The following is a 16,052-nucleotide window of genomic DNA, read 5'->3' on the forward strand; positions in this document are numbered from 1 at the left end:
CAGGGCTATTCCACTACATTATAAAAAGGGACGCAGGTTCAAGAGCCCAAAGGCTCAGGAGCCGGACATCAAAATGTGGCTGTTTTGTCAGAAAGTGCCTCCGCAGGTTATATTTCTTTGAGACTATGTTTACTTAATTGCAAAGTAAACACAAACTTTCACACTTCACTTTCAATAAATTCATTATTCTGCCCTCGCTACTCGTTTCCAGCATGTGCAGTTAGTTAACAGTATGAAGAAAAAAAATGCTCTAGTTTTTGTTGAGGATTGAACTATTTTCCATTCTTAGATTTTTTGTTTTACACTTCTTCCTTCATTTAGGTTTGTGAGACTGAAAACATGAAAATAAAATAAATATAATAAGGTCTATTGTGTATTTTATATATATATATATATATATATATATATATATATATATATATATATATATATATATATATATATATATATATATATATATATATATATATATATATATATATATATATATATATATATATATATATATATATATATATATATATATATATATATATATATATTGGGCTTCATGGTGGCAGAGGGGTTAGTGCGTCTGCCTCACAATACGAAGTTCCTGCAGTCCTGGGTTCAAATCCAGGCTTGGGATCTTTCTGTGTGGAGTTTGCATGTTCTCCCCGTGAATGCGTGGGCTCTCTCCGGATACTCCGGCTTCCTAGACATGCACCTGGGGATAGGTTGATTGGTAACACTAAATTGGCCCTAGTGTGTGAATGTGAGTGTGAATGTTGTCTGTCTATCTGTGTTGGCCCTGCGATGAGGTGGCGAATTGTCCAGGGTGTACCCTGCCTTCCGCCCGATTGTAGCTGAGATAAGCGCCAGCGCCCCCCGCAACCCAGAAAGGGAATAAGCGGTAGGAAATGGATGGATATATATATATATATATATATATATATATATATATATATATGTATATGTACGTGACTCATAACTATTAGCATTATCGCCCTCTACTGGTCAATTTTAACACTACACGTAATAAACGGTTTGACTGTTATTCTTAGACAAAAAACAACATGACCACAAATAGAGAAAACCTCACAAAGTCAGCAATTTCAATACAAAACAAACAAAATATACTTATGCACAAATTATATCTAATTACAAATTTTTGAGAAAGTTTTGGGATGAAGCTTACACGGAGATTTCTACCATTCTTGCTGCTTGTCTGGATCAATGTCTGTTGCTTTAAATGAAACAATGACTGGAGCACTTGCTCGGGAAAGAACATACATACTTTGTTGTCCAGTAAGTGTTAAAAGTCAGATTTTTGCAATTGATTTAGAGTTTTTTTCCAGGGTTGATTGAGTATACTTCTACTCACCCCACGGCTGCTTCCCTGTTGTCACATGCGTCGTTGTTACCCGTTGCGGGGTGGTGGAACTGCTGCATACATGATCAACCCTGGTTTTAATGGTTTCATCAAGCCTATTTGGGTGATTTTCGGCGGGCCAAGTGAAAAGCTTTGGCAGGCTGGATAATAATAATAATAATAATGGATTGGACTTTTCTATTGTTAGATACTCAAAGCGCTCACAGAGAAGTGGGAACCTATCATTCATTCACACCTGGTGGTGGTAAGCTACATCAGTAGCCACAGCTGCCCTGGGGTAGACTGACGGAAGCGTGGCTGCCAGTTTGCGCCTACGGCCCCTCCGACCACCACCAATCATTCATTCATCATTCATTCACCAGTGTGAGCGGCACCAGGGGCAAAGGGTGAAGTGTCCTGCCCAAGGACACAATGGCAGCGATTTGGATGTATATAGGTGGGAAGCGAACATGCAGGTTTCTGGCACGGCCGCTCTACCCACTACGCCATGCCGCCCCTAAAAAAGGATGTGGCCCGCCAGTTGAAAAGGTCTATATTATCATAATGGATGTATAATTAACAATTGATATACAGTGGGTACGGAAAGTATTCAGACCCCCTTAAATTTTTTACTCCTTGTTAAATTGCAGCCATGTGCTAAAATCATTTAAGTTCATTTTTTTCCTCATTAATGTACACACAGCACCCCATATTGACAGAAAAACACAGAATTGTAGACATTTTTACAGATTTATTAAAAAACAAAAACTGAAATATCACATGGACATAAGTATTCAGACCCTTTGCTCAGTATTGAGTGGAAGCACCCTTTTGAGCTAATACAGCCGTGAGTCTTCTTGGGAATGCTGCAAATAGTTTTTCACACCTGGATTTGGGGATCCTCTGCCATTCCTCCTTGCAGATCCTCTCCAGTTCTGTCAGGTTGGATGGTGAACATTGGTGGACAGCCATTTTGAGGTCTCTCCAGAGATGCTCAATTGGGTTCAAGTCAGGGCTCTGGCTGGGCCATTCAAGAACAGTCACAGAGTTGTTCCGAAGCCACTCCTTCGTCATTTTAGCTGTGTGCTTAGGGTCATTGTCTTGTTGGAAGGTGAACCGTCGGCCCGCCCTGTCTGAGGTCCATAGCACTCTGGAAAAGGTTTTCATCCAGGATATCTCTGTACTTGGCCGCATTCATCTTTCCTTCAATTGCAAGCAGTCGTCCTGTCCCTGCAGCTGCAAAACACCCCCACAGCATGATGCTCCCACCACCCCACTTGACTGTAGGGATGGTGTTGGGCAGGTGATGAGCGGTGCCTGGTTTTCTCCACACATACCGCTTAGAATTAAGGCCAACAAGTTCTACCTTTGTCTCATCAGACCAGAGAATCTTATTTATCATAGTCTGGGAGTCCTTCATGTGTTTTTTGGCAAATTCTATGCGGGCTTTCATGTGTCTTACTCTGAGGAGAGGCTTCCGTCGGGCCACTCTGCCATAAAGCCCTGACTGGTGGAGGGCTGCAGTGATGGTTGACTTTCTTGAACTTTCTCCCATCTCCTCACTGCATCTCTGGAGTTCAGCCACTGTGATCATTGGGTTCTTCTTTACCTCTCTCACCAAGGCTCTTCTCCCCCAATTGCTCAGTTTGGTTGGACGGCCAGCTCTTGGAAGAGTTCTTGTCATCCCATATGTCTTCGATTTAAGGATTATGGAGGCCACTGTGCTCTTGGGAACTTTAAGTGCAGCAGAATTTTTTTGTATCCATGGCCAGATCTGTGCCTTGCCACAATTCTGTCTCTGAGCTCTTCAGGCAGTTCCTTCGACCTCATGATTCTCATCTGCTCTGACATGCACTGTGAGCTGTAAGGTCTTATATAGACATGTGTGTGGCTTCCTTAATCAAGTCCAGTCATTAGAATTAAACACAGCTGGACTCCAATGAAGGTGTAGAACCATCTCATGGATGATCAGAAGAAATGGACAGTACCTGAGGTAAATATACAAGTGTCACAGCAAAGGGTCTGAATACTTATGTCCATGTAATATTTCAGTTTTTCTTTTTTAATAAATCTTTAAAAATATCTACAATTCTATGTTTTTCTGTCAATATGGGGTGCTGTGTGTACATTAAAAGGAAAAAAATGAACTTAAATGATTTTAGCACGTGGCTGCAATTTAACAAAGAGTTAAAAATTTAGGTGGTCTGAATACTTTCCGTATCCACTGTAATTGGATATTAAGAGTATGTAAAAGTTCAACTCCTATCTTGTTTACTTCCGTGGCAACCTCCTTAAAATTTGTAATCAATACAAAATATCAAGCAGCTAAAATGCGACAAACATGGGTAAGTGTGGAGAGAGTGTTTTGCATTTTTCTTATCATGCATTGTAATGGATTTAAATGGGTGTAATTTATATTTTTTATGGTGATTGGACATTGTTTAAAGTTCAGGTTATGTGCGACTATGTGGGTTGACTTTTTGTCTTGGTTGCATTTTTTGTGTGTCATGAGTAGAGAAGGTTGTTTGGGCTGGGTCATAAAAGTAAATGTTGTGCTTTGTTCACTTCAAACAATTCATGGTATTTGAGCTGATTTACTCAAATTGTTCACAAGATAGCGGCAATTTGGCAGCAATCAGATTTTTAGACTTTAGATTTTTTGGGGGAATCGGGCCCTCATGCGGTCTCGTGAGCCAAACTGAATACACCGGCGGGCCATAGTTTGGACACCACTGGTTTAAACGTTGCACATTAGGGGTGTCCCGGTACAACTTTTTCACTTCTGATACGATAACAATATTGGATCTTCGAGTATTGGCCGATACCGAGCATAAATCCTACATACTTATATTTTACGGTTACTATATCTATTATTTTGTAGTGTCCAATGTGAGAAAAGACTTAATGAAGTGAAATGATTCAGAGACCAATGGTAAGTACCCTTGTGGAAAGTGGTCTTGATCTCAGTGGGTTCTTATCTAGTAAATAAAGGTTGAAGGTATGAAAAACATGAACAAGTTTTATGATTACCCGTCTGTGATAGGTTCATGCTGTCTTTAATTAAGTCAGTCCTTCTCAAATAGTGGGGAGGGCCACCCTGGGGGGCCCGGTGCAATGCTCGGGCAAGATGGGTTTTTTTGCCGTACGAGAATATAATGAAGCGTATGCAGCACTTGGCTTCACTGTAACCAAGATTGGAAACATGGAAAGACTGGTGTGTTGTTTAGAGCTAGACATATGTATTAAGTGTGAACAATATTGCAGTCAAATACCCGACATTTGTCAATATAAGTATCAAAGAATTATAGTTGCATATTACTTACAGATATAAAATCTTCAAAGCGTAGGCGTATTAGAAAATATCCAGTAACAAATGTGTCCGCATCAATCAACTCACTGCGTCGTGAGCTTGCACTCATAAATTCATTGTTTTTATTGACAAATGTCATTTTAAAGACTGTAATATTGTTCAACTAAGGGCATGTACGGCATGGCTAGCTTGTGTGCTATTTACTGTGTGCTTAGTTGTTGTTTAGCTGCTAGCTCCTTGTCGCCTATAGCCTACCATGTTTATTTTTTACAAAAGACTTTACTAAAATACAAGAAAAGACCAACCTACTGTGCTTCTTAGAGGACATTTACATTTTACCTGGCTGTTGATGCAAGCCGATGTAAAACATTTCTTTTGGGGACACTACAAATATAGAATCGGGATACACCTAGGTTACTGTACTCGCTAAAAGGAGCAACAAAGTTGCTATGTTGGCAAATATGATCCTTCTTATTCCCTGGCATTATAAAACATATATGAGTGAGGGGAAACATGAGGCACCAATTCTATTTGTGGCTGTTTCAAATGTATTTGTGGTGGGCCGCCACATAAAAGGTAACACTGCACATTCCACGTGAACTTGTGTCTACCTGGCCATGCGTCCTGGTAGTCTGGGCTCCAGGATGCTCTCTGCTAGGCCCGCAAAGGGGCTGAGCGCTCCAACCTCTCCGCGGTCCTCTTTTTCTTCGCTGTGACTGCGATCAGAGGAGAAGCTCAGGTTGGAAGGTGTGGCCAGATGTTCTGTGCTGCTGTAAACCTGGAAGAGCGGGCAACACACACAAACATGCTCAGTTTGTTCCCGTTTCCTACTGTTTTCATACATAAAGACATTTGGGTTGCCTCTATAGCTCTACTTTCCGCTTCATCACCTTGCTGAAACGATGCGACCAGGAAGAAAACTGCCTAATTTCCAGGGAAGACTCTTCATCGTTGGTTTCTTCATCCTCATCCGATGCCATATGATGATACCGCTCAGATCGAGCTGGAACGATGTAAACAAAGCAAAGTTGGAATTTGTGTCTTTTTCTATCCAGCTCATCATCCTTTAAAAAAAACAAAAACAAAACAGTGTCTTACTGTCAAAATAGCTTGTATCGTCCTCTGCATCTAGCTGAGGAATGAATTCAGCTTTCTGTCGTAATAGGCCATTCCAGTCCAAAGCTGCAAAGAAGGAGTGTTGTTTGACCTCGGAGGCGCCGCCTACAGTCAAAACATTTTATTAAAATTCCTGCTGTCAAATAAAAATGAGAAGGCACCACATTGTATGCAATACTGTAGCTGAGTATAGTACCAGTTCCCAGTCTTTCCAGAGGGCTTTGCCTTAGCAGATGGGTAATCATGTCCTCAGCATCAGTTGGTAGGGCATCGTCTCCTTTCGGCCAAATGATTTCATCTGCAAATCACAAAATGACAAGAATAATCAGCTTTAATAAACTTCATATAAAAGCAAATTGTTTTTATTTTATTGTATTTATTTATTTTTTACTAATGATAGGCTCCAGCACCTCCTGCGATTCCGGGAGGGACAAGCGGTAGAAAATGGATGGATGGATGGATGACAGTATTGTTTCTATTAATTTTACATATTCACCACTCCAAAACGTTTTTTTTGGGCGTGTCTCGAACAACATTTGTGGTCTTAGATCCAATCCAATTTCAACTCTCGGTCCGGTACTTTGACTATATATTATAAGACTGAAAATATTTTACAGCCAGTAACTAAATTAACTGCAAAAGCACATTTTTATGAAACTTATGTTATTAAATTTCAAATGTACTAGTCTTGTTGTAAATCTGATTATGTATTAAATTTGATGTTTAACAAAATGAAGTGGATAGTACACAATGACTGAACAAAACCAAAAACTACAATTGGCTCCAGTTTAAATTATCTGGGTTTTGCACTAAAAGCCTTCCTGTATGTTTATTGTTATTCTTCGGTCATTGGTCAACAAAGCAAACAAACAGTTGTACATTCATAGATTGAAAATAAAAAATGTTGCAGACCGAATGGGTTTAGGCTGAAGTTAAACACTTATTGCGCCTAACCCTATAAACAATGTCAAGTACAAAATAAACTTCAGAAAATTATAAAATGTCATTTGCACAACATATTATAAATACACATTATAAACAACATGAACGTAGTTTAATTTTATACGCAGTACAGGCATGTGAAATATCCCTGTGTACATATTAAACTTTTGCACTAATTATATATACAATATATACAAACAATTGTACTTCTATTATTTATACCCCATGTTTAGTTTTTAATTAACATTAATCATAGTATTAACTACAATGTTGATTCAAGAGTGATATATTTTTTTAAGATATTGGTCTTAAAGTGTTTTTTAAATGTGTGAATGGAACTAGAACATTTTAAGGAATCATCCAAGCTGTTCCACAGTTGAACTCCTATGACAGAAACACATCTACTTTTTAAGCTTGTTCTTATTTTTGCTTTCTGAAGCCAGAGACGTATTCCTCGAGTTTGTAAACAATTAAAAACAAGCACATTTTTTAATAGCGTTAATTACAGACTATAAGCCGCTACTTTTTTCCCACTCTTTGAAATCTGCCGCTTATAAAACCGCAAATTTATGAATTTTTCTTCACTAACGGCCATAATGTTTTGTGTCCAATAAATAGTTTTCATAGAACACCGTCAAAGACAACAAAAAGGTGTTTTATTGTTTGTGCTATGGTGCAATCTTTTGGACAAGTTCACTCAATGCAGGTGTTGTAGGTTAAAAATGTACTTCCTGTTTCGTTCCTTCAAGTATTCGTCCATGCTCGAAATGATTCGTCATTCACGACTTCAAACAACGTTTATAAGTTTTGCAATATAACTAAATCAATTCACACTTGCTAAACCATCCTATGTGTGATGTCTGTAGGAGTGTTTTCATGCATATTTCTATGTATTATCTTAATGTAATCAAGCTACCGTCATTAGCATTAGCACATATGCTAAAACATTTACATGTGTCTGTGTTAATATTATTAACATACAAAGGCATTCTTTTTGTATTGTTTCAGTTTCGTAAATTCACTCAAACGTCATTGTGGAGTTCTTGAGTCTGTTTAGCTGATTGGGGAGCTAGCTTCCACAGCTAGTTGGTCCATGACGATGACTTTTGTTTTGACTGACCAGACGTTTTACTGCCGTGTTACAGACACCGTTGGAAACATATAAGTTATTTAAATAAACATTTACAAAATATTTTGTACCGGTATATATCGTTGGCTTAATGGCTAAATTATGTAAACATCCATCCATCATCTTCCGCTTATCCGAGGTCGGGTCGCGGGGGCAGCAGCCTAAGCAGGGAAGCCCAGACCTCCCTCTCTCCAGCCACTTCGTCTAGCTCTTCCCGGGGGATCCCGAGGCGTTCCCAGGCCAGCCGGGAGACATAGTCTTCCCAACGTGTCCTGGGTCTTCCCCGTGGCCTCCTACCAGCTGGACGTGGCCTAAACACCTCCCTAGGGAGGCGTTCGGGTGGCATCCTGACCAGATGCCCGAACCACATCATCTGGCTCCTCTCGATGTGGAGGAGCAGCGGCTTTACGTTGAGCTCCTCCCGGATGGCAGAGCTTCTCACCCTATCTCTAAGGGAGAGCCCCGCCACCCGGCGGAGGAAACTCATTTCGGCCGCTTGTACCCGTGATCTTATCCTTTCGGTCATGACCCAAAGCTCATGACCATAGGTGAGGATGGGAACGTAGATCGACCGGTAAATTGAGAGCTTTGCCTTCCGGCTCAGCTCCTTCTTCACCACAACGGATCGATACAACGTCCGCATTACTGAAGATGCCGCACCGATCCGCCTGTCGATCTCACGATCCACTCTTCCCTCACTCGTGAACAAGACTCCTAGGTACTTGAACTCCTCCACTTGGGGCAGGGTCTCCTCCCCAACCCGGAGATGGCACTCCACCCTTTTCCGGGCGAGAACCATGGACTTGGACTTGGAGGTGCTGATTCTCATTCCGGTCGCTTCACACTCGGCTGCAAACCGATCCAGTGAGAGCTGTAGATCCCGGCCAGATGAAGCCATCAGGACTACATCATCTGCAAAAAGCAGAGACCTAATCCCGTGGCCACCAAACCGGATCCCCTCAACGCCTTGGCTGCGCCTAGAAATTCTGTCCATAAAAGTTATGAACAGAATCGGTGACAAAGGACAGCCTTGGCGGAGTCCAACCCTCACTGGAAACGTGTCCGACTTACTGCCAGCAAGGCGGACCAAGCTCTGACACTGATCATACAGGGAGCGGACTGTTATATGTATGTAAATAAATATGTAAACATATTTATTTATTTTAAAATGTGTTGGGTGCGGCTTAAATACCGCTGAGCTCTATAGCTCAGAAAATATGATAGTATCCAGAAACATTTTAATACCGATCTAATTATTTTAGTATCATTTATACACTAATACCATAGTAGGTATCGATAGTTTTGAAATCTGGATCGATCACTGTACTTTGCATTGAAGCTTTAGCAGTTAGTTTTTTGTATCGTCCTGTTCAAGGTGTGTGTGTGTGTGTGTGTGTGTGTGTGTGTGTGTGTGTGTGTGTGTGTGTGTGTGTGTGTGAAGAATGCTTTGCCATTCCATTTCCTCTGATCCTCCAGTGATAATGTACATGGAAAAAAACACGTTCCACCCTGGTGGTGTTAACTACAGTCTTAAAAGTATTACATTATCTTTGGCACCGTGGACAAACGACGTGTTCGAGCAGATGTTCTGTCAAGGCAAGCACACTCCTGGAATTCACAGATGCATGCAACTCCTGCATGTGTTTAACAAGGAATATGGAAATATAAGCGTGTCTCCATGAGTGTGCATCCCTTTTGAAGGAATCTTCTAGGTGAGTACTTTAGCCATGTAAACACTCAGTTATTTATTAAAAAAAAATGTTTTATTCCTCCTTCCTCCAAGCCGATCAGTTAAAAAAGGGAAATAATGACCTAGTTCTAATGATTAGCAATGAAATTCCGATAATTAGGGCCCGAGCAGTGCAGCAAAAACCGCAGGGGCCTAGTTGAAATTGAAATGTTTGTTGTTGTTATTTTTGTATTTGATTTTTTCCACAACATTTTGCTCACCACTGACAACTTGACCAAAAAGCTCCTCTGGAGTGTCACCAAAAAACGGAACACATCCGACCAAGAACTCGTAGAGGATGATCCCCATAGCCCACCAGTCTACGGGCTTTCCATATCCCTGCCTGAGAATCACCTCTGGGGCGATGTACTCCGGAGTGCCACACACCTGCACAAGCAAACCCCCCCACCAAACATTTAGAAGAAGAAAAAACAAAGAACATACGTGGCCAACTGCTGGCGGTCTGACCTGTTTGTCAACAAACTCCCTGGTGTCTTTCTCTATGTGACCCTCATAGAGGTTGGTGGTCATGTTCATCAGGCCAATTTTTGACAGGCCAAAGTCTGTTAGCTTGATGTGACCCAAGGATGTGATCAGCAAACTGTTGGGAGGAAAATTACAACAATCATTCAAACCAGAAGTAGCATCTCCTTTTACGCTACTAACACGTTAACAGTAAACATACATCTACTCTTTTGTTAAATTCATCCAATAATAATATATACTGACTGTCCTTCAGCTGTCAGTGTACAATAATTTATTGCTTACACCAGTAATTCTTAACCTTTTTGATCTGGGGGATCAACTTTTCCACTACAGAGAGGCCCAGGGTCCACTCAAATATTAACACTGAATTAGTAATCTCACTCTTGATTTTAACCGTATTCAATATTTATGTCTAACCTACTGACAGTTTACAATCAATCAATCAATGTTTACTTATATAGCCCTAAATCACGAGTGTCTCAAAGGGCTGCACAAGACACAATGTCTTCCTCGGCTCAGATCCCACATCAGGGCAAGGAAAAACTCAACCCAATGGGACAATGAGAAACCTTGGAGGGGACCGCAGATGTGGGGACCCCCCGGGAAGACCGGTGCAATGGAGGTCGAGTGGATCTAGCATAATAGTCTGAGTACACCCTTGTCAAATGTTATGAAACCATGTGCTATTCACAAAGATTATTATTTATTAAACACATAAACCTTCGGCTTAGGTCAGACTGTTATATACATAAGTACAAACCAAATGTACTGCGTAAGAAGAAAGTGATGAAAAATACATTTAAATACAATTATGTTGTGCAAAAATAAATTAAATCAATAACAAATATATTTTTAATGAAACTGTCAATCCAACTGAAGTGTAAATAAAACACCACAGCCTTACCACTTTAGTCATATTTTTTGCAGTTAGGAAACTTCTGATTTAAGCTTCAGACTTCTTCTGTGTTTAATATTGTCATTACTGCCACAAGTGGTAGAAAAGTGTATCACAACTAAGCTGCGGCCCATTTTCACAACTCAGCAATGATCAAGAAACACTGTCATAGCCTATACCACGTGTGTCTAAACTTTTACCAGCGAAGGCCACATATTTGAAAAATTTAATTAAGGATACTGAAACCAATACAATGTAAGTCAATCGATGCATGTTTAAGTATGTGTTATTAGCAATAGCTAATCTTGGTGTTAGAGGCAACAAAGCAAATTATTGTAATACTTAATCTATTTAATTTGTTATTATTATTCTTAACTAAAATGATTTTTAGTCCCCCAGCTAAAACCTTTTTTAAGGGCTTTGGGAAACTTAAAAACTTACCAGATCTTGCAAGAAATGTGTTTTAACTTTAACTTTACTTTTTATACATGTTCATCATGACAGGACACACAGAAATCATCAAAAACCATAGTCAGTAAAACTAACAGGTCGAGGCCTATTTTGGTTTTCAAGTCCCATTTTTGAGGGCATCTGGCCTGGTTACAATTTTTTCTTGTGTAATGTTGTCATCCAGGACATGCTTATTTTATCTGTGGAATTTGTAGTGGGGCAAAAAAAACGCTTGTCCATATTTTGCATTTATTTTCATAATATACATTTCTGTCTGGGTTTTACTGCTACATTAATTTATTTTATAATTTATTTTTTGTTTTATATTAATTATTCAATAATGATATTTTGTATTTATTTTATTGGATATTTAACTGTATATATTATGAATTTAAATAATATTTTATTTGATATTTATTGAACTATTTTTAAGAAATTAATTAATATATTAACTTATTTATTTGAACACTTTTACCATTTTGTGATAAATAAATATAAACTATTTATTGTTACACCCTCTTCTTTCCCTATTAGAAAATGGTAACATTCAAACACAGGAAGTGAACAAACTATCCTGAATTGCTGAGAAATGTAGACGGACGGACTTGGTAACAATAAATAAGCCACGCTTCTTCCTACTTATTTTTGGACAAGTTGAATTGTGCAAGAGTAAATGTGATGTTCCTCAATTTACCATGTTACAGCGTGTCCTAAACAAATGACACCATCACCAATCTTATTAGTTTTCAATTCACAATAATGTGCTATTGAACAATAAACATGATCGTAAAACTAAACTAAGTTGAAGCAATTTAAGTTAAAAAGGTAAAGAAACAAGGTGTCCTGGCAGGCTTACGAGCCCATCTGTTGTTGCTATGGAGATGACAAACAATGTTCTAGTAGTTGCTGGCCAGTTGTCGATCAAAATGATTTTTAAGTTATTGTAAAGGCCCCGTTTATACTGCACATGAAATCTGATTTTTTCGCCCTCAAGTGACACAGATCGTTTTTTTGGCCAGTTTAGATGCTCCACAGTGCTTAAAATCTGATCTTTTTGCATCAGATTCAGGCCACATCAGGAGGCAATCAAAATCCGGTTGGAATCTGATATTTTCAAATGTGACTTCAGTCTATGGTCGTGGAGCTGTGGACCAGCTCTATACTCTCGGCAGGGTTCTTGAGGGTGCATGGGAGTTTGCCCAACCAGTCTACATGTGCTTTGTGGACTTGGAGAAGGCATTCGACCGTGTCCCTCGGGAAGTCCTGTGGGGAGTGCTCAGAGAGTATGGGGTATCGGACTGTCTTATTGTGGCGGTCCGTTCCCTGTACGATCAGTGCCAGAGCTTGGTTCGCATTGCCGGCAGTAAGTCGAACACATTTCCAGTGAGGGTTGGACTCCGCCAAGGCTGTCCTTTGTCACCCATTCTGTTCATAACTTTTATGGACAGAATTTCTAGGCGCAGTCAAGCCGTTGAGGGGTTCCGGTTTGGTAACCGCAGGATTAGGTCTCTGCTTTTTGCAGATGATGTGGTCCTGATGGCTTCATCTGACCGGGATCTTCAGCTCTCGCTGGATCGGTTCGCAGCCGAGTGTGAAGCGACCGGAATGAGAATCAGCACCTCCAAGTCCGAGTCCATGGTTCTCGCCCGGAAAAGGGTGGAGTGCCATCTCCGGGTTGGGGAGGAGACCCTGCCCCAAGTGGAGGAGTTCAAGTACCTAGGAGTCTTGTTCACGAGTGAGGGAAGAGTGGATCGTGAGATCGACAGGCGGATCGGTGCGGCGTCTTCAGTAATGCGGACGTTGTACCGATCCGTTGTGGTGAAGAAGGAGCTGAGCCGGAAGGCAAAGCTCTCAATTTACCGGTCGATCTACGTTCCCATCCTCACCTATGGTCATGAGCTTTGGGTCATGACCGAAAGGATAAGATCACGGGTACAAGCGGCCGAAATGAGTTTCCTCCGCCGTGTGGCGGGGCTCTCCCTTAGAGATAGGGTGAGAAGCTCTGCCATCCGGGAGGGACTCAAAGTAAAGCCGCTGCTCCTCCACATCGAGAGGAGCCAGATGAGGTGGTTCGGGCATCTGGTCAGGATGCCACCCGAACGCCTCCCTAGGGAGGTGTTTAGGGCACGTCCAACCGGTAGGAGGCCACGGGGAAGACCCAGGACACGTTGGGAAGACTATGTCTCCCGGCTGGCCTGGGAACGCCTCGGGATCCCCCGGGAAGAGCTAGACAAAGTGGCTGGGGAGAGGGAAGTCTGGGTTTCCCTGCTTAGGCTGTTGCCCCCGCGACCCGACCTCGGATAAGCGGAAGATGATGGATGGATGGATGGACTTCAGTCTAAATGGCAATGCGACCTAAATGCGACCCGTGTGAGTTTTTCATCAGCTTTGGGCAAGCTATGTCACCTGTGTGCGCAGGGAAATATGAAGTCGCCAACAGAAGTGGATACAACATCCAGTTTCAGTGAGCAAGTTTTTTTTTTCGACGATGGAATTTTCGGTGCATCACTATTCAATAAATAGTTAGCAAATGATATGCTATGTGTAATATATGATTATACATTTTGATTCTAATGAAATAGCGATTGTTGAAGGACCGGAATTGACGCTCTGGCGCATTTGTTTACCGGTACATTTTACGTACATTGCGTAAGTTGTTTACGTAAGAGAGTTGAAAAATAATGCTATTGTAGTTCCACGCTGTTGTCCGTGCTGCCTCCACTTAACAGCCATAAAAAGATTGGAATCCTCCCAAATATATTACACTATATATATATATATATATATATATATATATATATATATATATATATATATATATATATATATCCATTTATACATTACTTTAATTAATTTTCACGTAAAAAAAACACATTTTTAACGTGTAACGACTTATTTTATTTTGTAGTAGTAGTGACTTCAAATATACTTCTAATGTATTTACTTGCTCTTATGCTATCTGAACTCACTATGTTCTCTGCTGGCTGTACATATCCTACTGTAAGACCTACACTGTTTCAATGTCCATTTTTCTGTTGATGCAATTGTTGATGACTAAAGTAATGATATCAACCAAAGCTACTCATCCCACCCCCCGGATTGTAAATAATGTAAATAATTCAATGTATATACTATGATGATTAACCTGTGTGATGACTGTATTATGCTGATAGTATATATTTGTACCATGAATTGATTAACGTGGACCCCGACTTAAACAAGTTGAAAAACTTTTTCGGGTGTTACCATTTAGTGGTCAATTGTACGGAATATGTACTGAGCTGTGCAATCTACTAATAAAAGTATCAATCAATCAATCAAAATTCCTTGTTCACTTACAAACTCCTGTCAACTTCTTTTGTTTTGACTTTATCCAACTGCGCATGCAAGTGACATCGAGGCCAACATTGGGGCCTATGCGCGTTTACATTGTAGTCTGACAAAGATCATATTTTACTTACAGTGCAGTTAGCTGGAAAATATCTGATTTCTAAAAAATTTGATTTGGGCCACATTGTCCTGCAGTGTTAATGTAGTCGTGAGTGAGGAACAATTAATCACATAGTGTTCTACTCTTAAGGGGACAAGACTAAAACTTGTTCTTACTTGTCAGGTTTGAGATCTCGGTGCACTATGCCATAATTGTGGAGGTACTCCAGGGCCAGGACAGTTTCTGCAAAGTACATCCTTGTCATTTCCACAGGCAGCGGACCCATGTTCTTCAACAAGTTGGCACAATCTCCACCTTAAAAACAAAATTTAAATATATAAGGGGACAAACTGAATCGGATTTAGGGGCCATTCCATCAAATGGGAGCAATTTGCACCCTTTGGAAATAAAAGCCTTGCAAAAAAACAATGCATATAAAATGAATAAAAAACATTGATCAAACAAGTCATGCACATTGATCGGACTTCATATTCAATACATCCATTTTAATTTAGTTAAAATTCCAATTTAAGTATTCTGTTTTTACCTCAGTCACGCATAACAACCTCAGAAAAGTTTATAATATTCCACAAGTCACATGGTTGACAGGATGTTGCACCATTCTGATCCACTAAATGCCATTAGAAGGCCGAAATGACACTAACTTTTTCTGTATATTTGATATTTTAATTATGGCCTGGTTAGCTAACATATTTCGATGTATTTTATTATTATTATTTGTTTAAATACATTGTTTTGTTGAATCACTGTAGTGTGGAACCCCAATTTACGGACCCCTTTATTAATAAACTTTTCGATAAAAACTTTTTGCCCGGTTCAAACCTTTGCGCAAACCTTGTGTCTGTATACGAACGCTTCTTTCATTCATTTTTTGTCCGGCTGGCAGCCATTTTGTTACTTGCTAGTATTGAAGAGATCGAGGAAGCCTGCTTTGTACCACAGAAAGTTTTTAATTGTGATGAGAACAGACTTTTCTGGTAAAATTTGCCAAAGCAAATTTATATAACGGCGGCGGAGACTAGCTCTTGTTCAGCAGGGCCTCTCCCAGAGCACACACACACACGGTCTGTCCCCCGCCCCCTCCCTTCTCCCCCTGTGTCTACTCCCTTTTCACCTCTCGTGAGCTGCTACTTTGCCGATGTTAAATGTACTCTGAGTGGATTTTACTTTTTTAAATCTTTATTTTTGTAGCA

The 16,052-nt window shown here is 40.2% G+C and overlaps 1 protein-coding gene across 16 annotated transcripts in view; it reads right to left on the bottom strand.

Moving 5' to 3' along the window:
- Positions 1 to 16,052, bottom strand: part of LOC133540615 (microtubule-associated serine/threonine-protein kinase 3-like) — a 115,368-nt gene that overhangs the window by 14,599 nt on the left and 84,717 nt on the right. For all 16 annotated transcript variants that reach the window (XM_061883372.1, XM_061883382.1, XM_061883369.1 and 13 more), the window contains 7 exons: positions 15,015 to 15,153; positions 10,046 to 10,178; positions 9,799 to 9,964; positions 5,974 to 6,075; positions 5,760 to 5,882; positions 5,552 to 5,664; positions 5,273 to 5,439 (listed from right to left, as the gene is read on the bottom strand). In XM_061883372.1, coding sequence (XP_061739356.1) covers positions 5,273 to 5,439; positions 5,552 to 5,664; positions 5,760 to 5,882; positions 5,974 to 6,075; positions 9,799 to 9,964; positions 10,046 to 10,178; positions 15,015 to 15,153 — 943 coding nt within the window. The remainder of the gene's footprint in view (positions 1 to 5,272; positions 5,440 to 5,551; positions 5,665 to 5,759; positions 5,883 to 5,973; positions 6,076 to 9,798; positions 9,965 to 10,045; positions 10,179 to 15,014; positions 15,154 to 16,052) is intronic.

This window comes from Nerophis ophidion, linkage group LG22 (genome assembly GCF_033978795.1).
Source record: "Nerophis ophidion isolate RoL-2023_Sa linkage group LG22, RoL_Noph_v1.0, whole genome shotgun sequence".
NCBI classification, from domain to species: domain Eukaryota; kingdom Metazoa; phylum Chordata; class Actinopteri; order Syngnathiformes; family Syngnathidae; genus Nerophis; species Nerophis ophidion.